A 22,942-nucleotide genomic window follows, 5' to 3' on the forward strand; every position below is an offset into this window, starting at 1 on the left:
CGGTCGCGGGTGCCCTCCGGCGCGCGCGCCGCTCCTGGGACACCCTCCGGGAAAAGATGGCGCCCGCTCCCGGCCTCTCGACGCTGGGCGGCTTCCGCCAGCTCGACCGCCTCCACCAACTCCGCAGCGTTCTTGGGGTTTCTCATACCGACCGCCTGGCGATAATTTGGGAAGAGCCGCGGGAGCCGGTCTATCACCACTCTTTCCACAATGATGGCGGGGTTGGTGTCCCGTCCAGGAGCCAGTGTTGCGCCAGCCGAGTAAGTTCGGGCCTGGGTCCTGCCGGCTGGCGAGACTGGAAGACCCACTCTTGGAAGGCTTGGGCTGCGCAGACCGGTGACAGACCGACCCTGCCCAAGATTTCCTTCTTCAGGTTATCATATCCCTTCGCCAGGTCGGCCGCCGGTCCCAATCCCGTGCCCAATCCCGCCGGTCCCATCCCTCAGTGGTTGCGACGCTCTCGAACATCTCAAGATAGATTTCGGGGTCGTCGCTGGCGGACATCTTGGGTATCAGCTGTGTGGCTTGCATCCGGGGATCAGGCACGGCGGGCGTGGTCGAGTGGCGGCACGGAGGGCAGCGAGCTCCTGCTCGGTCTCATTCTGGCGGGTGGCCAAATGCTCGACGATCTGTTGCTGGCGAATAGAAACCTCTGAGAGGCGTTGGAGGAACTCCTCCATCTTCGCCGGGAAGCGAGCGCTTTCCTGGGGGAAAAACAAAGAGAGAAGTTGATGTTGTGGGGACCTTTAATAAAGCGGCGACAGCGTTCTTCCTTTTTCTCTTTGTTTTCTCTGTTCTCTTGGCGCTTTAAAACTGCGCGCATTCTCCACCACTTGTGGCGAGGCAGAGGAAGCACAAGAGAAACAGGTGCAGTGAAACCCCGGAGGGTGTATTTATTAGATAATACACAGAAGGTGCGCGGTGAGTTCGAGGCGTGCGGGAATGCAGCGGTGCGTCGGGGAAGTGTAGCGGTGAGTCCGGTGAGTGCAGCGGAGCGTTGTCTTCAGTGCTTTCCAGTGCTCGGAGTGGTGAGGGAGTCCACGGTGAGGCAATCGGGGAATTAGCTCAGGTAGGCTCGTCACGGTGAGGCTTCTGGGAGATAAAGAAAGACAACAAGTTAGTGTGCAACCCGAGTCTCGTGGCTCACTGAAGCCGTCGCCTGGCCGGGCTTATCTGGCCCGCGGCTGATGAGCTCCAGGTGTGGCGAATCCTTCGTTGAGTGGCTGGTGAAGGTGTTCCTGGTTTGTTCCCAGGGCAACGCTGATCCGTCCTCGGGACGCTCGTCACAATATATATATATGTAGACACTATAGCTATGCTAGTTTGGAGTTTGGTGAAGAAATCTAATTGAATCTAATCTAATTAAAATAAAAAAGGTTTACTTTATTGCTAATATTTCACTGTAAAGTAACAAAATCAGATGTTTATGAAAAACGTGTCAAATTACAATATTAATAATAATAGCTAAAAATTTCTTTATTTTGAAAAAATTAAACCATCAAAATGATATTTTTCTTATATCTCTAGGTTTCTCAATTAAATTTAATGTTTAAAAACACCAACTAACTTAATAACATCATAACATGTCATATTTAAAAAAAAGCTTTTAGCTTTTTAGCTTGTTATTTTGTGATTTATTAAATTATTAATTATTATTAATTATTTAGACAAAATAGTATAGTATTTTAGTTGCCCGGCTTATTGCTATTAACTAGGGGTGTGAAGGATTGTAGATGATTCGTGATCCGTACAGGCAAGTCCCCATGGTTCGACACGCGCATCATTTGCAGATTTGTTTTTGCCAAGTATTTTGGTAAACACAGTAGGTTATGTCCATCTCTTAATGTTTACAGCTGACTAAGAAAGAAAGAAGTGCTTAACTTATGCAGTAAGCGTTATTGTTGTTTTACACTTCATTATCACATCTCTAAAGCTTTTATATGTCTGATGTAACATCTTCATTGATGTACATAGAACAAGCTAGGAAACTATGGGATTTATATTGTTGTGGTTGTAATTTTGATGTATTCCTTGCTGTTGCTCTTATATGTTATACAAATAGTTCACAAATTGTTAAATTGCAATTCTGTTAATTATTCACCCTTATGAAGCTCCAAAAAGCCCTTTGTTCATCTTCAAAACTCAAATGAAGACGTTCTTCGTGAAACCCAAGAGCTTTCTGACTCTGCATAGACAGCAGCAAAACTACCATGTTCAAGAGCCAGTAAGGTAGTTATGACATTGTTAAAATAGTCCATGTCACTTGAGTGGTTCGACCGTGATTTCATGAAGCTACGAGAATTAATTTTTGTGCGCAAGAAAACAAAAATAATGACTTTTCTTCCATGTGTTCAAGACAGTACTATGTGCATTCCGCTGCTAAACACAATAACGTTGTTATTTTTGCACTCAAAAAGCATTCCTTTGAACCACTTATCACATGGACTATTTTATTAAGTTATATTTTATAATGTTATTGCTTTTCTGTCCCTTGGATTTGGTAATGAATGGAAAGCTCTTGTATTGTATGTAAAATTTCTTCTTTTATGTTCCGAAGATGAACAATGCCTTCTATGGTTTTGGAATTGATGATAGAGATTAGATTTTTGGGTGAACTGTCTCTTTAAGGCATGGTATTGAACTGGTAATGCAAACTGTGCTGTTTTTGGTGTCTGTGCGTGCACTTCAGTTAAGGGTGTAAAGTGTAGGGTGAATGGGGTGGAGGACTGGACACTGCCGTAGTAGGTACTGCTGATGTCTGCATTGCAGTACTCTCTCACTCTCTCTCCCCTTCTCTCTCTCTCTGCAGTAACACTCAGTATCCTTTCGGTGTTCAGTTTAGGTGCTTTTACCTCTCCGACACCGCAGAGCTCAGTCTAGACCATCTGATTTAACACAGACACAACACGCACTGTTATGACACAAACACACACTACCACAGCTCTGGCATAGTTGCAGATTCACCCTGCGTGCATTAAGCTCCAGAATGAAAACACAGTAATCAGTCTTTGCATCAGCCACAGTGTGTGCGTTTATGACTGCCAGGGTTATTCGGAAAAGACAAGCACATGTGAGGGTTAGGATTCACTTGGAAAACACAGCTTAGCCTGCTGTTTCTGTGCTAGCGCACGCTTATGTGTGCACATGGGTGGGTGTGTCTGTTGGCATGGCGATTAGCACTGCGGCAGTGTGTCGAGGTGTGTGTGTGTGTGTGTTGGAGAGGAGGGGTCTGTACTGCTGTGAAACTGCATTGATGAATTTCACGTAAATCAGCATATTTGAGAGAAAAGTGTCGACCGCGCATAGGCTCTCAATCAAGCAGGTGAAACACAGAAGGTGATAAAGGTACATAAAGGCTCTGGAGTAATGAAAATGCTTTCATTTTGCAATCTCCTCTAATTTAATCTGGCATTGTGCATTTTAAATTGTATTATAACATGAAATTAAATAGCAAAAATTACGATTGAAGAATGTATTAGTATTTTGTTTGTCCCTTTTGCTTTAATAAGAGCAGCAGTCAAGCTGCATAAACTCTTTGTGTGAAACCTGATGATAACGATTTCAGATGAACCGAGAGCAAAGGATTCACATGAGTACTGTCATAAATGATTTTAATTATTAGATATTGCACCTAGAATTAGTGCAGAATATAAAATATTTTTTCCTCATTTTACTTCATGATCTGTATTTTTAAATATGAAATATTCTCCACTGGTATCGTTAATGTAATAAACAATACCAGTGGTTACTGGTAAGACATCTATGAACTAACTTCTTAGATTCATAAAAAAATGACCAGACCAGTTGGTTAACAATAATTAAAGAAGTTTTTCAGAAAAGTTAATTCTAAGAAAAACAGTGCTATGCAATTGTCCAAAATGACCAAGTCTTTGAGGCCACTGTACAAGGTATTGATGCACTGAGAAGAGTTTCAGGCAGATGAAATCTTTCAATAAACGTATTAACAATCAATAATCAGTGTATAAGTGGGACAGATTACAGATGATTAAATATAAATAATAAAAGTTAAAAGAAAAGATTAGAAATGGTTAAATGGATACAACATCCAAACTGAATATATATATATATATATATATATATATATATATATATATATATATATACACACACACACACACTAGAGTCTTGCATACTGGAATATTTTTTTGTGTTTTTACTATTTTTATTCATTATGACCTATGATATGCAGTAGTAGAAGTAAGATAAAAATAATAAAGACATAGGTTGTGGTTTTACATCCTTGCATATAAATATTTTTGCAGAGAATTAAGTTTCCAACATCCTGTCCAAACATTGCTTTAGTAACTATATATATATATATATATATATATATATATATATATATATATATATATATAAAACGTAACTTAAGTATATAAGTAATACATTAATATATTGTAATAAAACCATAGAAGAATAAGTCATAATGAATATACTTTACGAATAATTATGAAAAAATAAGAAAACATAACCACATTGTAAATGGGCATATACCGGGTATACAGTGTATTGTGTATTCACATTTTTCATTCTTTCTCACTCTTTTTTTGGCGCTCCACCCTTCAGTTGAAAAAGTTAGAAAGATGAGGGACAAACACAACTAGTCTTTGTGCAAAGAGAGAAAGAGAGAAGAAAAGCATGTTTGCATAGTGAAGCACAAACCCTCTGAAAAAGGCACCACATACATCAACACATTGTGTTGTAAGAGATACCTGAGCCCTCAGAAACAGTTCCAGACCTGCCGCTTTCAGCCTTTGATGATGTCAAAGCACTTCCTGTTGATGCACGCTCAGCTGGGTCAGTTTTCAGAGCCCATTTCTAAAATCGAAAAATGTTGGGGTTTTTCACCAGGTTTTTTGGAGTATGTTTTTCAAATAAAAAAAAACCGGCCATTTCTTTGTAATTTATTGTGAGATATTTGTGGAATCAGAAAAAAATCGTATTGGTTATCCACTACTTGATTCTATCCTGTCTGTGGAACCTTTAACAAATATTAGAACCTTCTTGTATAAGAAACATTGGGATTTTTGCATAGCAGTCCTATGGAAAACACTAACCTAACACATTTGAATTTTGACATTAATGAAAAATGACGGTTCAGGGAGGTAGCCAATTACGAGCTCAGTAAGAGCCCACATTAGTATTTTTCCAGCTTTTGAGATAATTTTGCTGAGGAGCCCTGTAAACAACACCTGAGTCATGCAGATGCAAAATCTACACAAGCTGCATGGTCTCTCGCGGTGCCGTTTATAACTGTTGCTCGTGGCAGCACTCAGTTAGACGTGCTGAATGTTTGGGTGGAATCCAAAGAAAGATTTTTGGATGCTTACGTTAAATGCTTGGTAAGCTTCTTGGGCTTAATATCACCCAGACGGATTAAAAGAGTACAAACTTAAAATGCTTCTCATCTGTTTGTATTCATAGACGCGCTTTTATTTTGCATATTGAATTTGTTATTATTTCGCCTTATAGGCAAAATGTGAGCGCGTGCTTCATAGGCACATCTGTGTACCTTCTGAGATCGATTTATACAGCATGTTTGGGTTCAAAGATCTAAATCTTTTCTTCGTTATTTAGGGATGTTGAAAAGCCAAGACTCGCTTATCTCCTTGGATTAAACTGTTATTTGTCCATTTCGCTTGCTTAAGGATTGTTTGATTAAGCAACATGTCCTTTTTTAAAATTTAATTAGAAATTTAAAGCTGGTCACGGAGAGTTTAGGTCACAGCATACATTTGCTTGATGTTGCTTGACGTTGCCTCAATGTTAAATATGTAACACGTAATACAAATTGTGTGGAATATTTATTTATATATTTACTTAATTGCGAAACAAACTTGTTTAGAATTAAAGAATCTCCTTTAGATTGAGATATTTTTTTGAGTGGGCTTTTTTTTTTTACTTTTGGTGTATTTCTAGGGAGATTTAGGTGATTTAATTTAAGAGGATTAAAAAAAATCTCATTAATATAAAAGTTTAAGATACAGGATGGGAAATCCTGTGTTTCCTCTTTAGTATTAGTGTTCTTTAAGGCTCCTGGAGCCCCACCAAAACCTATAACATGTTTGTGACTGTAATGTTGATGCAATCTGGATTCAGGTCCAAAGTCATTTTAATCTTTACATTCTTAATATACAGAACTGTTCGGTAATGGTTGTTAATATGATGTTACCTGCAAAATGTGTTGTATTTGTTCCAGCAAGAGTTCCAATTTTGGGAAGGAGAAAAATAGACCACATGCAAGAGCTGGCCACTGGGTGGCAGTGTATAGGAAGATGCACTAGTGTTCATTAGTGATTGATGATAAACTAAGCCATGAAAACATATGTTTACATTAGAAAATGACCTATTAAATAGCCATTCACTGTTGTGACCTCTGTAAGTAACGTAACATCTCACAGCAACCGGCAAATCTGCTGCGGATGTGTTATATACTTAAAGGGATAGTTCACCCAAATAATTCTGTCATTAAACGTTAGTTCACCCCAAAAAATAAAATTAGCAGGTTTTACCTACCCTCGAGGTATCCTAGGTGTATATGACATTGTTCTTTCAGTTGAATCCAGTCAGTGTTACAATAAAAATTTAAGTCAGCAGGTTTAGTCCACAAGTCGTGAAGCTCACGCATCCATAATAAAACAAGCCTCGCAGCGAATTTATTAAAATAACCATATTTCAAACACTTTTCTTTCACTGTGAACCGTAGAACGTATGCACAGCTCGATTAGTGACAAATGCAGAGAGAGAACATGAGAAAGAGAAATGTTGGAGGGAAAGAAACTTTGCTTCCTTTGCTCATGTATAAACATGCAAGACTAGCATATCTCAGAGGCGTGCGGGCTGCGCATACATCCTACGTAATCTGACAGAGCGGCTCCCGGGTAGTGAGAGAAAAGTGTTTATTATATGGATATTTTTCTCATGAAAATGTGTGGATTCACTACAGGAGGCCTTTATTCACCTCCTGGAGCCATTTGAAACACGTTTTATTACGGATGCATGCACATTATTTGACGAGTTGTGGACGTATTTTGGTGGCTTTCGAAAATTCCGGTTGAACCACTGATGACACGTGGACTATTTTGTTGATGTTCTTGGTACCTTTCTGGACCTTGAACCTGGTAGAACTTTGCTGTCCATGGAAGCTGTGATAGCTCTCAGATTTCATCCAAAATATCTTAATTTGTGTTCTGCAAATGAAAGAAGGTCCAACAGCGTTGGAAGGAAACGAGGGTGAGCAATTAATGACAGAATTTCATTTCTGGCAATTCCTTTAAAGCAGCTGGTGCCACACATGATGCTCTGTGCACTGTAAATGTCTGTGAATCTTTACTAGTTTATGTCGCAGTTCTTTCATTTATTATGTTCATTTAGATAGTAGCACAATTAAAGACTTTGGGTTTTTTAAGGGGCTCCCACCAAGTCTTCATGTTCAGTTAGGAAATACAACAGAAAAAAACTGCAGCTGTCTTACAGTCAAGCCATTTCATTGGCTCTTTAAATGTAGCTAACAAACCCTAACCCTATCACTCATCAGTTTCTGATCCCCACAAAATCAATAGCACCCTCTAGAGGTGACTTAGTTAGCAGACAGGAAGAGGCCGTATTTCTTCTAGCAGTAGTTGAACACTTCAAAAAGTGGCTTATTTAGTATTTTTGTCTCGTTTCTAGTCAAAATACGAAAAAAATGAAACTTTGAAATGATATTTACTCTTGTTTCCACATGACAAAATTTTGCTTAAATCAAGTAAAAACATCTGAAGTGGGGTAAGAAAAAAATATTCTTAAAACAAGAGTATTTCACGTACCTCACTACGGTGGTCCATTTTAAGATTTTTACTTGTTTTAAGCAAAATGCACTCAATTTAGATTTTTGTCCCCTGGAAACAAAAGTAAATATCTTAAAGGAATAGTTCACCCAAAAATGAAAATTATGGTATATGACTTTATTCTATTAGAGTCTATCAGAGTTTTTTTTGTCCTGACGCTTCCAAGCTCGGAATTGAATATATTGAATATTGAATATATTGAATATAATTGAATAAATTGAATATATCCGTCATAAAACTAACTTGTATGCCTTCGGGGAAATACTACTTACTACTTTCTCAGTCTAATTTCACATGAATTTGCACATTGTGTTTGTAATGTTCTTTGTACTCCTTGCAAATAAGGTCTTTTTTACAAACAGAATTTTGAAGAAGCCGCTTATGTTTTTTGTGCATTTTTTTCACTTGTCATTTTAGAGTTCCCACTTGGCGATGATTGACACTTTAATGATGGCGTACACAGTTGAAATGGTCAGTGTGGAGAGAGTGATGACCTGCATACAGAAATTTACTCCTTTCCTTCCTGAGGAAGACTTCCCTTATGATGCTGAAGAGGCCGTGATATCATGGATCAACAAGGTGAGATCCCTGCAACTAACATTACATGTGTAAACATACTGCCTGCACATAACCTTTAGTGAATGATATCTGAAATCTGATTTCAGATTACGCAGAATGTCTAACGACTTGTACAATACTATACATAGTAGCTGTGCGGTGGATTGTGAGAGAGTATATTTAAAGAGAACTGTTCACATGCTGTTTTGTGCTTTATTTAACATGTTCGGTGGAGACTAATGGCTTGTTGGTGGAACCTTGTTACATTATGACTAGTTAGGACATTACATTATTAAAATAACCCACAGGGATTTTTTTTTCAGTTGAGAGAAGTCCAGAATTAACACATGACTTGTATAACATCAGTCAAGTACAAACAGGTCAAATCAGCATACGTGTTTATTTTAAGATGATTTTGAAATTTAAATAAGAATGTTAGATTTCTTTATAGGTTCTACATGACTAGAAATATGCATAGTTTGCTGTCATGATCTATCTGTCATTTTCATACTGAATGTCATAAGCAAGAGGTCCATCCATGGCAAAGCCGATGTAGAAGGACACATTCTCTGTGCTGTAGCCACTTCTCACTCCACCAAGAAATGCAGGACGCAATGGAATCTTAAGATTTCCATACTCTGTGAAGACATCTCCTTGCTCAATAGTACCACTCACTCTGAGGAGCTTGCTATTTATTGGGGTTTCTTTAAAGATTTCTCCTGTTTGCCAGAGAATGTTGCGATTCTTAACATCTCTGACACTCTGAGATCTGTCAAGGGAAACTTTAGTCACCAGCCTCTGTATTCCATCAGATGTCCCCAAGAAGAAGTGCGCAATGGTTGACCTGGTACGGTACATATGGGAGAGATTCTTTCTCGCTGAGCTTCTGATTTTATCAACATATGTCTTAATGCCAGTAGTGTTGACATTTCTTCCTGGCCAGAGCAAAAGTATGGCAAGGTAGAAAGGCTCTGGGTATTGGTGCTGTATGCCAACATCTTGCAGAATTTCTTTTAAAAGCTCATTGAGCTCTTCTGTGGATTTTGCTAACTTTGACTTTGAGCAAATCAGCTGGAGGATTAGGTGTGCGAGCAGATGATTTGTTTTGTCCTTTGTAGTTTTGATGGCAGAATTATTATATATGAATGAGTATTTCTCAGCAATCTGTTCTACTGTCACTTTTTTGGGCTCCAAAAACTGGAGAAGGCCTGGGAATGTATCCGCCCGGTTTTTCTCTAGGAACATTCTGCACTCTTCAATCTCCATGTTCAAACTCAGCGTTGGTTTCTTCTTTTTTTCCTCTTGTTTGTCCTCTGCAGATGTGCAGAATAATGAGATGTAGTGTTCATAGTGTTCTGATATTCTCTGGCGAATCTTTGCATCTTTCATTTCACCGGATCCTTTTTCTTTCATGTAAGTGAAGTACATTTCAAGGAAGTCCAAAGCCTCTTTCACATGTGATTTTAAAGATCTAAGGAAGGGTTCATGGTTCTGAAGAACAGCAACAAATTCATCATTGGATTTGCTTTGGCTCACTGGCATGCTTGTGTATGGCAGATTTCCTTTAAGAAAGCTCTTGATGTAATGATCTTTCATTGGATCACCATTTTTAAACAATGGCAGTTTTTTAATGATGTCAAAAACAGTCATGGCTGTGTCGATTTCACCCATGTAGCCAGATATGTTATATGGGCTTAACTTTCTGTAAAATTCCTGTTCAGTTTCTAGGGCATCATCTGTCTTTGCCAAGGTTTGGGCTTTTCTGAAAGCTTTGGTGGCTGTGCTTGCCAACTCAAGGTATTCACTCAGGTCTTCAGCTGTGTATGGTTTCTTCTCTTGCTTTATACACAGCTTGTGTTTTAATTCACTTTTTGCAACTTGTCCAACTGTATCTACAGTGTAGGAAGTTTCTTTGATGGCTTTTGCAATGTCTGCCCACCTCTTAGCTTCAGCAAAGTTCTTCTCTTTCAGGTACAAGTGTCTTGCTAGAGCTTGAGGAATTGTGAAGTCTTTATCAAACCTTTCCGAAGCTGCAATAAAAATCGTTTGTATTTTATTCAGACCATCTTCTCCTGAGTTTATGTCTTCTATCAGTGGTGAAAACAGGGTATCTTTCTCATCACCTTCAGTTTTGCGTTGACGAGTGATCAGCATGCTTTTCATTGATTGTACAAGAACATCCTTCACGGCAAAGGTTTTGAAAAAGGCATCACAATGCAGCATGTCAAGAACTATGTCTGCTCTGGAGCAGTTATGTGTCTTCTCTAGTTGTTTGACACATTCTGTTGCAAGATATTGATGAACAAAGCGAATTGCTTTGAATCCCCCATATTCTTCTGCGTCGATTTCTATCAACAAACAGGAATAAGGTTCCATTTTCTCCAGCACAGACTCTCTTCCCCAAAATGCATTTTTGATGCCCAGATAATCTTCACATAAAGATCGTGAGATGGCTCGATCAGCAACATATGAATTCAGCAAAGCCAATATGCAGAAGAGCCCCGTTTGTTTGCTTTCTGAAACTCTGAAATCTTTCAGAATGTTAGTTGCAACATTTGCAACATACTCTGGGTCGAAATTAGATTTCATGATCATAAAACTGTAGAAGTTCTCAGTTGTGAAAGACTTGGTTTCTTGAAGTTCTTTAAGCTTCATTTCAAAAGCATGTTTTTCTTTGTCAGATAGCTTTGCTGTAATGAACTCACTCTGATCTACACTATTTTTGTGTCTGTCTTGTGGGGTTTTTGTACGTATACAATTTAAGATGATGACACTTGCCCCTGTTTCTCCTGCAATCGTCCTCAATAAGTGCTTGAGTACTTGTGTGTTTTCGGTTTCCTCTGAGTCTTCCACTAATAGCAGGACTGGTGTTTTTAAGGATTTCTCACTTTTTCCACACTTTATCAGATGAGAAACATGTTTGGCTACTTCTTCCTTTGAAATGCTGTTGTCTTTCAGCACTGCACATCTGAATTCTTTTCGCAGATTCCACATCACATGCATGGCCATGGTAGTGCCGCCACACCCTGGGTGATGAAACAGGTTCACAGTGCTGCAAGTGCTTTTGGTATTTTTGGTCTGAGATCTGATATTGTTCTCTAGTTTTGAGTGTTTGTCACGTTTTATGAATGGCTTCGCTGCAGGTTGCTCTGAGAAATAGAAGTTCCACCATTTCACTTTTCCTCCTCTATAAAACTCAGATTTTGTTTTAATTTTGAACTCTTCAAATTCTGCAGAGCTCTCATCGTACATGTCTTCGCATTCGTTTTCACACAAGATATCAAGTGATGTCATAAGACTCTCGTCTTTCATTTGGAGAATCACTGTACTGCCCTCAGCAGATGGAAGAAGTCTCTGAGCATGCTGCTTGCTCTGGCCCAGTTTCAGTATTGTGCCATTGATTTCACTGAGCTCCAGGTCATATATGCTACGTTGACTGATGTCCTCATCACATCGGGCTTGAATGAAATCCCTCCATTTATGGAAGGACGGATCTGAAGTGCAAATACTTAATATGTTTTCTGTACCTCCTAGGTTTTTATAAAATGACATGAATGTGTCAAAAATTGGATCGACTGAGGCCTCGACAGTGGAGAGGAGTAGGAATATGACTAAGAACCGTCCTCTTGGAAGTGTGTCTTTGTTGCAGAGGAATGAAATCACGTCTTGTACCTCTCCAGCTTTGTGTTTTAACCATTCGCTTGATTGAAGTGGCCTGTCAGATTCAGTGTTAAGGTCTTCTCTGCCATTACAGAATACCCAACTTGTTTGTGTGTATAAATTCAGTTTTTCAACTATTGTTCCTGGGTCTCCACGGAACTGGCTTGGTTTGTGAAGATTTGCAATCTGAACATCTCTGTAGTTGTGGCAGGACCCATTTACTGCAGAGTTTGGATCAAAGTCCAACACGCATAACCGTTTCAATGTTGTTATGAACTGAAGATGCTGGAGTTGTTCAGGGTGGCTTTTGTTTGTAACTATAATATAATACTCATAATAATCCAGTCTGCTTCCTCCACATGTCAACAGATTCTTTAGCTTTTCACCCTGGTTTGATGTTCCTTTACTCAGAGGCCTCTTTTCTGCCTCTTTCCTCATAGTATCCCAAATATTTATGTTTTTACTAATTTGGGCTATTTCAGATTGCAGATCTCTTGGATTACCAATTTTACAGATATCCTGTGTTGCTGCGCCCTCTCTGATGAAGAGTGATTTTCCTTTGCTTCTTTTCCACTGATTGGTCTCATCCAGAGTCTGTATGTAAAACAGTTCACCCTGAACTATGATGTGTGATGGAACAACATCCACCTCTATGACATATTTGCCAGATATTGTGCTGTCGGCGCAGAGCACTTCTACAAAGCGTGGTTGTCTGATGCATTGTTTAGCTTTATCTGTGTGTTCGTCAAAGTATGATTTAATACCCTGATTAAAGTGATCAATGATGGAGTCCTTGGAGTCGACAGTGACCCCAATAATCTCACCATGAACATACTGGGAATCTTTGGAATCTGCTACACCAAAGTGTATGGTTCCATTAGTGCGGCTGTTCATACACCCAGCAGCAAACCGAAACACCTCTTTATTGAACTTCTTCTTTATCACATCAATGTCATCTGTTCTGCCCATGAACTTGTACTCATGAACTGGATCGGTAAGATTCCCTGGTCCTGTTTCTGGTGGGAGAGTGTAGTTTTGAATATATCGATGAGAAGCAGCGTTCTGATCAAATGGATAGAGACTACATGAGTGCTTTATGGATCGAGATTTTCTCATGTGCTTTTCTCTTTCAACTAGGCCTACTTTATTGGCATTAATGTTTGATGATTTAGGGTCAGCTGAGTCTGTTGGTTCGGTTTCTTTCGAAGATGTACTGGATATAGAAGCTTCTGAAAGTGAAATGTTTTGTGAAGGGGGCTTCTTTAAAGGTTCAGTTTTTTGTGGTTTTGGAGATTCTTGTTGTTCTTTCTTTAACTTCTCTAACCGGGTGATAATCCTAACAGCTGGACCATGTTTAAAACCAAGTTCCTGCAGATGTTTGGGTTGGTAGCAGACTAGTTCTTCCCCTGATACTTCTTCTTCGTACAGCTTGTCTGCATGTTTTTTATCCACTTTAATCACCTCAGTCAGCCAGTAGTAAACTTGCTCTTTCGTCCACTCCTCTACTCGAAGAGGAAGTTCTGTCTGTTGACTTGCTGTTGCCATACTAATAAAAACAAACAAACAAAAATATATACAATATATTTATAAAAATATATAGATAAAACATATCTGATTTACATATACACAGTATACAACAGCCAAGGGAAAGTCATGATCACATTACAGGTGCTTGTCAAAAGTTGATTTATTTCACTAATTCCATTCAAAAAGTGAAACTTATATTAATGTTTACACACAGACTGATATATTTCAAATGTTTATTTCTTTTAAATTTGTAACTAATGAAAATCCCAAATTCAGTATCTCAGAAAATTAGAATATTACTTAAGACCAATACAAAGAAATAAAATCAAATAAATCTGTGAAATAAATCAACTTTTTTCTGATATTCTAATTATATGACCACCTGTATATAAACATATTTAATTTAGGCCTTTTTATCGTATCATGTTGTAAACTAAAATCCTAAATGTTTCCTTTTGTTTAGACTATAGTAGCCTATGCTATGTTGTTTATCTTACCTTTTATGGAAAACACTCTCTAAGCTCTGTCCCTCCTTGTTTTCTCACTGTGTGTTACAAAGCACCCAGCTGACAAGACAAGTAAATACATATCAGAGTTAAATCCACAAAGGTTTTCCCCACCCAGGTTTCTTAAAGGTTTCTTGAAAGCTGTCCTTTAACTTAAAAAAAAGGCTGTTGATTTTAATCATAGTTTTGATGTAAATAAAGTTTTTTTTTCAAGTCAGTGAGACTCGCAAACTGCACAGAAAAAAATCTTGTGAATTAATCTGTTTATTTGTACTCGTGTGTCCCTGTGTAGGCTACATGATTATTGTACACATTCATTTTCCAATGCAGGTAAATGAACATCTTAGAGAACTTTTGGCCCAAGAACCAAGAGATATAGGAGAACCCTGCGTGGTTCAAAAGGTGAGGAGATCTTCATTGCATCCTTAAGCCGTTTTTGTTTATGCTTGCGTGCTGTTGAACTTGCAGTATGGTAATATAAAATATAAGTGACGGGTCTTTGTTTACTTTAGAGACATATATTTAATTCTTTTGAGGTTAAACTTATCCTAATCGTACCGCTGTGTCATAAATTGCCCTGCAGATGTTTAGGACAAACTACCAAAGTCAATGAACAGATAACACTTTAATAAAAACATTTGAAAATAAGAACATTTCAAAGCTCCTATACCTTATACCAATGTAACTCTTAAGATTTCATTTGGATTGTTTCTCAGATTTATTCAAAATACTCCCCAGCACACATTATTAGCCGTTTTTTTACTGATTCTAAATCCTGAGCAAACAATGAAAAGTTCAGCAGTACTTACGCTATAAGCCTTGTGTTCTTCATGTGTTGTTGGGTGCTGTTTTTCATCTTGTTCGTACTCTATTTTGCATCTGAAAACACTTCTGTATAAGTCCACAGGACAGTTTTATTGCGTATCTGCCTTTGTAACGTTGACCCACTTAAAATAACTTGAATGAGTCAACAGGAAGTGCCTGCCACTGGCAGCAGGAAGTGGAAATGGGAGGAGACTTCTAGCAGAAGCAAGACAGATAGTTATATAAATGTATAATGATACTTATTTAAATAAGTATAAATCTCAGTATTGTATATTATTTGATTATATTTCATAAACCTTTTTTTAAACAAAAAGATAATTTTTTTATTTATACATAATTTATTTATGAAAGACTTATTACCGGGTGTATGTTGTATATTTGTTATGTAGGCTACACACACGACTAAAAGACAAAAGAGAGACATTCTCAATTAACTTTAATTAAAATAATTTTGCTGGGTTACATATTTCTTACATTTGTAGCATTCAAGAGACAATGTGTGCATATGTATGTAAAGTATTTTATATTTGTAGGCTTGATATGTTGTCAAAGTCAGTGCTATACAGTGTAAATAATATAAAATACATTCAGTAAGCAAGTAGACGAACATGTCAATCACAAATCAGAATCACTAACAATAATCGTGAGATATTTATGAGACTTTCATCACTGCAACTGATACTAAGTTATTCCTCCAGCATCTTACACCAATCACTGCAAAAACCCTGAATAGGTGTTTCCTGAGTAAAATCCTTGCCTCTCTCCTTGTTTTCCTCTTCCAACATAGCTTAGAGGATAAGAAAATGGTGACATTAATATCTAAATTACCTTATTCACAGTAGACGTGCATGCACAGCCATATAATTGCATTTTGTCATCATGTACCCAGCAGTGATCGCATTTTTATGCATAAAGAAACATGTATATTTTAATGAGCTACTTCAAAATTTAAAATAAAATAATAATATAGTATTAAAAAAGAGAAACCTTCAGACATGGCCACTGGGAAATACGCAATGTCAAGCCAGCAGAAGCGCGCCCTCCTTCTAAACGAGTCTGTATCCACCAGAATTCTGAATTTGGAATAAACCAAAGACAGATTTAACAATTCAGCCTCCTGGATAACATGAAGAAGAATTTCTGAGTGCCCCTTAACTGGATCAGTTTATAATGCATTTTTCTTGTTGTTATGGCAACTGCTCTTCGTGCGTAATCCACAGGGGCGGTACAGGAGAGAGGACTCAAAAGCACGTCCGGTTCTTTCTCTCCCTCTGGTGGACAATCTCTTGAAGGACAACACAGACGGCTGCGCGCTGGCTGCACTACTGCACTTCTACTGTCCTGATGCTGTGCTACTGGAAGGTACTGCCGCAGGAAAATCACTGTGAATGAGATATGGATCTGTTTCTCTCAAGGTTTCAGCCTTCTCACACTACATTGTGTATTTTACAGTGTCTACACCAGTTTGTTGTAACTTCTCAAAAAGGGCAAAAATGTAGTCCATATGATTCATTCTCTAAATTCCAGGCCTTGTGAATGCATACAATAGCTTTCTGCGAAGAACAAACATAATTGTAATTTAGTTTTTCAATTGTCTATCTATTAATGTAATTCATTTTTTTAATAGATCACTAAGGCTTGTTTTTTCATAGTACTGCTAGATCACACCTCCGACATTAAACTGCATAATTAGTAGTGATTTTCTAATCTTGTACTAAGTATGATAAAGCGAGATTCTTGTGGCATTTTTTATTTTAATGTTGTCTAGGGAAATAACCTACAGAATGGCAAAATACTTTAGTCCGGAAGACTGCATTCTTACTGTCTTAATTTAGTTTCATTGGGAGGTGTAGTTGAGATGATGTAACAGAGTACTGTACAGATAAACCCTCTACAGAATACTCTGCCCCCAATCTGGTCCCCTAGATAACAGGCAGACACACACATAAACAACTTCAGGAAAACTACATTATCCAGTGAAACACTCACTGAAGTCCTTTATGTCACAAACATAACAAGATTCAGATATTTAGAGTCATCTGAAAGATACAAAGTCTCTGCCTCACACCAAACTCAACAGTGATATAATAGCAGGGATTTTATTTTTAAATTTGATTCGAAGGACAATTGGATCTGCTGCTAAAACCACATGATGACACCACAAATGTCTTTGTCACTTTTCAATTCCAAATTAGTGCATCCGTGCTATATAAAAGTCATGATTTCTTCATAAGGCTGAGGGTATTTGAGGGTGGAGGAAGAAATGAGCGAAAGGAACAGACAGAGTGAGTAGGAGTGCGTGAATGGAAGTTTGAGCGAGAACAGAGGAGCAGTTATTCAAACATAAACACATCTCCACCCCGTGACTCTGAGGATTCTTCTCGTTACATCACACGTTCTGGTCCCGCCCTCGCAGGCTTTATGAAGCTCCATTGGCTTCTGCTTGTGTTCTGTCTCCGCCCCCTCAGATATATTCATAACTTCATTGGCTGTTATGCGGTTTCTTCCCTCCCCATCCAGATATCTGCGTCAAAGAAACAATGTCATTGGCTGACAGTCTGTACAATCTCCAGCTGATCCAGGAGTTCTGCAGAGAAAACCTCAACAACTGCTGTCACTTCACCCTGGAGGATATGCTATATGCCTCCACCACCATTAAGGTAAAGCCTGATGTCAATACAGTTAACTTCTCTTTACTACATTTATATTTAACAAGATGCTTTTATCCAAAATGACTTTTTGACCAGGTTTATTTGCCAACTAGATTAGGAAGCAAGATAGACAAGAGGAGAAATGCAAAGAAGAAAAGCTTTTTTTGTAAATAAATGAAATGTCTTTACTGATGCTGTTATACTAAAATAATTATTGATGTATTTTATTTTTATAGCTGATCTTGACACGTTTTCATTACCACCGTTCTCATTGTCTTCAGATAATCTGATAATCTGTAATTTAATTTTATGTGTTGAATTTATCTCTTTTTTTTGTTGGTATGACTAAGCATCAAAAGCTTTCTCAGATGTTGCGATGCAATAAATGGCATGTGTGTTTCTCATTTGGTTCAGTATTGAAGGGTTTACATGGTTTCTAGGATACAGATTTCGGAGAACTTTCTGTGGTGATTTTCCACTGAATATGCTTTTTTTAGTTTGAGGCCAAGATGAATGAGTGATCAGTGGAGTATTAGAGGGAATTTCAGCAGGGCTGAGGCAGTAAAGGAAAGCCGACCAGTGCGTCTTTTAAATCTGACGGTTTGGGATGACTGAGTCATTGTTTGTGTGTATTTAAGAGCTCTGCGGAGTGGATCGCCTCAAACAGTTATGTTAGTTATGCGGTGGGTCTAGATAAACACAGTCCATGTGTAGCCGTTACCTCACACAGCCGTCATCATGGCATATTTTTTTTTAGCAAAATGTGTTACATTTTCCAAACTGGCAGCTGTGCGTTTGCCATTATGTCAGTTGAGTCTGTGCTCAATTATATAAACCAGGTTAAAATGCTTGTCAACTGGCAATCACATGCTCTCCAGTATAACAGAGGTACGTCTGATTCTTTGGCCATTTAGGATTTAAGTGGTGTGTTTTTCACTAAATGAGGGCTTTTTCATGAGGCTAACAGCTACTAACTGTGGGGAAATAAAGGTATCAGGACTGAATAAATCAGCAGAGAGTGCTGGTTCTGTTCTGTTCGTGTCAGCCTGCCCCGTTTGCTTTGTTGCTTTTGTCGGATGAGAACAGCCTTTAAGGCACTATAAGAGACTCTTTGCTGCACTATTGCTTTCAATAAACGCTCTATATTATTTTATACACTAAGGACAGTCAGTTATTTTGCACAGTTACTGTACTATTTAAATTACTGTATTCTGTCACATCAGAATCATATGATGCCTATTGAGTGATCATAATCTAGGCTTCACTGCTACGATGTTCAGATCACATGACCATCCTTACTATTCCTTACCCCTATACCGTTATCTTGCTTTTTTGAAGTTAGTAAGAGTCTATTGCAATCTCTAGGAGAATATTGACACCTTGTGGTTATAGAGGAATATTGCAAGATTGCAATTTATTTTGTGTTTTTAAAGATTAAAGAGAGATCATTTAAAGGTTTTAAAGGTATTTTCTTCTCATTAATTGTGTGTGTTTGTTTTCAGAGTAACTACCTTGTGTTTATGGCTGAGTTATTCTGGTGGTGTGAAGTTGTGAAACCATCTTTTGTTCAGCCTCGAACACTCAATACCAAAGGTAAGGTCTGTCTGTTCTGGCGTCATTATATTTGATGCATATGTCATGCATTTTGTTAACACCAATTTTATTTGTCTTTTCTTTCGTAGCATCTGATCCATCGCAGTCTAATAAAATGGCTCCAATAACCAAACAAAACCTGATCCACAGACCAGGCAGTCCAGACCAGTCTAGGTTTGTCTTTATTACAATGCGAGTTTGAGATTTACAAAGAATTTAAATTATTTATCATGAGTTTATGCAAGTCTGAATTTATTTTCCATACAATTTCATCTTTTAGGTCACAACCTAAAAATGACAGCTCAGGTAAGACTTATAAAAGACTTATTTTTCTCTAAATCAATTTGATTTACACTGTACGCTGTAAAAAATAATAGTTGTTTCAACTTAAAATAACTTGTTACACCTCTGCCTAAAAATTAGCAGTTTAGTCAACTTGAAATTTCAAGGCTTACCCTTAATTTAAGTGACTACTGGAATATTTTAGTTAACTAAACTAAACATTTTTAGGCAGCGGGGTAACTGCCTAAATTTCAAGTTGAAACAACCTTTTTTTACAGTGTAGATCAACTGGAAAAACATGTCTCTGGCACACACACTGATACAATTTAAAGCTTGAATGCGCTTAATAAACATAATTGGTTTATATGTAAGTAAATGGGTATTTCTTTATCTCACAGCAGTTATCAGGCGGTCATCCTCCATGTCGTATGTGGATGGATGTGTGGGGACATGGCCTAAAGAGAAACGGTTTGTGCATTTTACACACTCTCTATTCCTTTGACTCTTTACATGCTGCGGATGAGTTACTGTCTGTCTTCTCCTCAGGTCTTCAGCTCATGGGATATCATTTGAGATTCCACTTGACGACAGCATGAGTTCATCTTCAGGACGTGGACTGAGTCGATCGGCGAGCACTGAAGGATTGGGTTTTAAAGTTCATCACGCGGCCCGAGGCATGCGAAGGAACCTCTCGTTCCAGCCCGTTAACGGAAATGCCCACAGCAAAATACGTGAGGAGGATGATGAGGAATCCAACAGACAGATCAGCAGACATCGACTGGGAAACTATGCTGGGTAAATCTTTTCTGCCTTTTTGTCAGTTCAACCAAAAATGAAAAAATTATTTACCCACTTCTCATTTTCATTTTAAACTCATTTTTTTAAACACAAATTAAGTTTGACTCAATGGACCTGAATGTAGAAGGACACTATCAAAATGACAAAAGCACAGGGAAAACAACATACACAGTTCATACTAGTGTAAAACATTTGATGAACACCATTACCTCAACCTTGCAGACATTTGCTGCTGTTTGCAGGAAGTTGAGAATTTCTCATCTTTTGAATGGTTTTAACACATTATCCAGTCTGTTATTGATCCCACAATCCACCACAAAAGCATGAAACTTGGCTTCAGAGAAATGCTATAAAAATGCCTGCGCTTCTACACTCAGCCAGCTTCAATGTAAATGCACTGTAAACCATGGCTTCGATTTTCATTGTAGATTGGCTTCTTCATATCTTTTTAGATGGTAGAAATATAGAAGGCTTATTATATTCAGTCATTCTGTTTTATTCAGAAGTAATAGTTATCTAAATTTTAAGAATTCACTAAAACTGAATGGATATCTTATGTTTCAGGTACTCAAATGGTGTATCGGCAGATAACCCAAGCCCTCCGTATGACCCTCAGCCCAACACCCCCAGTATAGAAGAAGCCCTGAAGATCATCCATGACTCTGAGCGACCCCACAGCAGCTTGCAGCCCCCATCTGGGGACAGCGCCTTTTTCCTACACAACCCATCTTCCCACAACTCCCAATCTGACACAAACGATCCAGAGGACTCGCTTTCCAAGGCCAGAGCAGCGGAAGACGCGGACCTAAATTCCACCTCTACTGACATGGACACCGGAATCCATGTCCGTACAGAGGATATCCAGGACGGACAGGATGAGGACTCATCCCTGAAGGACTATTCAGACATGGACCAAGACTACGAAGCTCGTTCCTGTCCACTTCCCGAGACAACAGGCAGCCCGTGCCCAAGCCTTTTGGAAACGCGCTCCCTGGCCACCAGCATGGCCTCCTCACTGGGTTCGGCTGTTCGCATGACCAGCTTTGCTGAGCAGAAATTCCGTAAACTAAACCACGGCGATGGCCGCAGCAGCGGGAGCGGCGGTAACACGCCTGAGAGCGGCGACGTAAACGTCCCATCCCCAGGAGCAACCGGGACAGTCCGTTCAATTACTCCTGATGCACGCACTCCCTCTCGAGTCACCTCCCCTCGTGACCCCTCACACCTGTTGGCGTCAGGAGATGGTGCAGTTGAAGATGAAGCTGGAAGAGAAACGCAGAGCCATTGAGGCACAAAAGAAGAAAGTTGAAGCAGCTTTTACGCGTCACAGGCAGCGCATGGGCAGGACTGCCTTCCTTAACGTGGTCAGGCGTAAAGGAGTCGTGTCACCACTAGGGGGCGACAATGAAGTCCCAGGCGGTAGGGAAAAACAAACCAGCTACCCACAACCCCTAAAAACCCCTTTAAATTCCAATGACCCAGATTCTAGACTTGAAAGATGTCGACCAGACGGCGCACCGCCGAAATCGCCTCTGGAGGAAGCAGCCGTGGAAGTGGACATGGCGGAGTATACGCGATCAATCGAGCGCCTGAACACGTCTCTGAGCTTCCTGCAGACGGAGATGCAGCGCTTGGCGCAGCAGCAGGAACGCATCATGCAGATGCGCGAACACCAAAGTTGGGTGATTTCTCCACCGGATCCGTCGCCACGCAAACATTTGCGTGAACTACGCAGCAGCAGCGTAGTTGGTCGAGGTTCGGTGGGGTCGCTCTCCCCAATTTTATCGTCTACTGGTTCACCTCGCACGACTCACCGCTCGCCCTCTACCATCAAAAGGAAATCTGCATCATTCCATGCAAGGACGCCGAGAACACCAAGACCCAATGATCTGAAGGTTACCCCGTTTAGCCGCATGCTCAACACGCCACAGTCAGTGGACAGCCTGCCTCGACTTAGACGCGTTTTGCCGAGTCAGTCACAATCCAGCTCATTCGCCTATTTAGGGCATGATGAGCGACCTTCAAACGAGGACCACACAGCTAGAGAAAAGCCATGTAAGCAAGAGCCCAAAGACGCACAAAAAGCTGCTGCAAATTCGCCATCCGCTCAGGTGAATGAAAAGCAGAAAGAAAAACAGGATGTCGGAAAGAGTGACAAAACCATGAGTGGGACAACATCTGAAATTCTGTCTCAACCAATAATGGACCATTCGACGGTAATGGCCAGTGGACACACAGATGAAGAAGAGTTGCATGAGAAGAAGGATCTGATTGAGGTTCCTCTCTCTGTTCTGAAGCCTCTGGATGGGCATGATCTGGAGAGCAGCAGAGAAACAGGGACTGGACCAGAATCTGGACCAGATCAGAAGATGTGCTGTGGTTTCTTCTATAGGGTGAGAATCAGATATTTACATAGGAAGTATTAAGAAGACTCAGAGAGCAGAAAACACCCATTTACTATATAAAGAAAAGTTGCCTAAATCTGTGTTCCTCGGTTTAGAAAATAACATGAATGAAAATTAACAAATAAACAAAATAATTGTAGAATTAAAAAAAAAAAAAAAAAAAAAAATATATATATATATATATATATATATATATATATATATATATATATATATATATATATATATATATATATATATATATATATATATATATATATATGTGTATATATATATATATATATATA

At 39.0% G+C, this 22,942-nt stretch overlaps 2 protein-coding genes and 1 long non-coding RNA gene across 3 annotated transcripts in view; 1 reads left to right on the forward strand and 2 right to left on the reverse strand.

Moving 5' to 3' along the window:
* Positions 1 to 22,942, forward strand: part of camsap2b (calmodulin regulated spectrin-associated protein family, member 2b) — a 39,186-nt gene that overhangs the window by 9,806 nt on the left and 6,438 nt on the right. Inside the window, 11 exon segments of the mRNA XM_043219111.1 lie at positions 8,268 to 8,429; positions 14,432 to 14,503; positions 16,147 to 16,288; positions 17,447 to 17,586; positions 19,080 to 19,170; positions 19,260 to 19,344; positions 19,451 to 19,476; positions 19,851 to 19,920; positions 19,999 to 20,247; positions 20,815 to 21,487; positions 21,489 to 22,643. Of these exon segments, the coding sequence (XP_043075046.1) occupies positions 8,268 to 8,429; positions 14,432 to 14,503; positions 16,147 to 16,288; positions 17,447 to 17,586; positions 19,080 to 19,170; positions 19,260 to 19,344; positions 19,451 to 19,476; positions 19,851 to 19,920; positions 19,999 to 20,247; positions 20,815 to 21,487; positions 21,489 to 22,643 (2,865 nt within the window).
* Positions 955 to 6,853, reverse strand: LOC122324586. Its single transcript, XR_006247202.1, has 3 exons — positions 6,538 to 6,853; positions 4,734 to 4,839; positions 955 to 1,092 (listed from the first exon to the last, which is right to left on the reverse strand). It is a non-coding gene; the product is annotated as an uncharacterized LOC122324586 (long non-coding RNA).
* Positions 8,609 to 15,094, reverse strand: LOC122324569 (sterile alpha motif domain-containing protein 9). Its single transcript, XM_043219100.1, has 3 exons — positions 14,911 to 15,094; positions 14,093 to 14,161; positions 8,609 to 13,614 (listed from the first exon to the last, which is right to left on the reverse strand). Exon 3 carries the CDS (start codon positions 13,611 to 13,613, stop codon positions 8,901 to 8,903), a length of 4,713 nt encoding a protein of 1,570 aa, XP_043075035.1. The 5' UTR covers position 13,614; positions 14,093 to 14,161; positions 14,911 to 15,094; the 3' UTR covers positions 8,609 to 8,900.

The sequence above is a fragment of the Puntigrus tetrazona genome, chromosome 2, assembly GCF_018831695.1.
Source record: "Puntigrus tetrazona isolate hp1 chromosome 2, ASM1883169v1, whole genome shotgun sequence".
Lineage (NCBI taxonomy): Eukaryota > Metazoa > Chordata > Actinopteri > Cypriniformes > Cyprinidae > Puntigrus > Puntigrus tetrazona.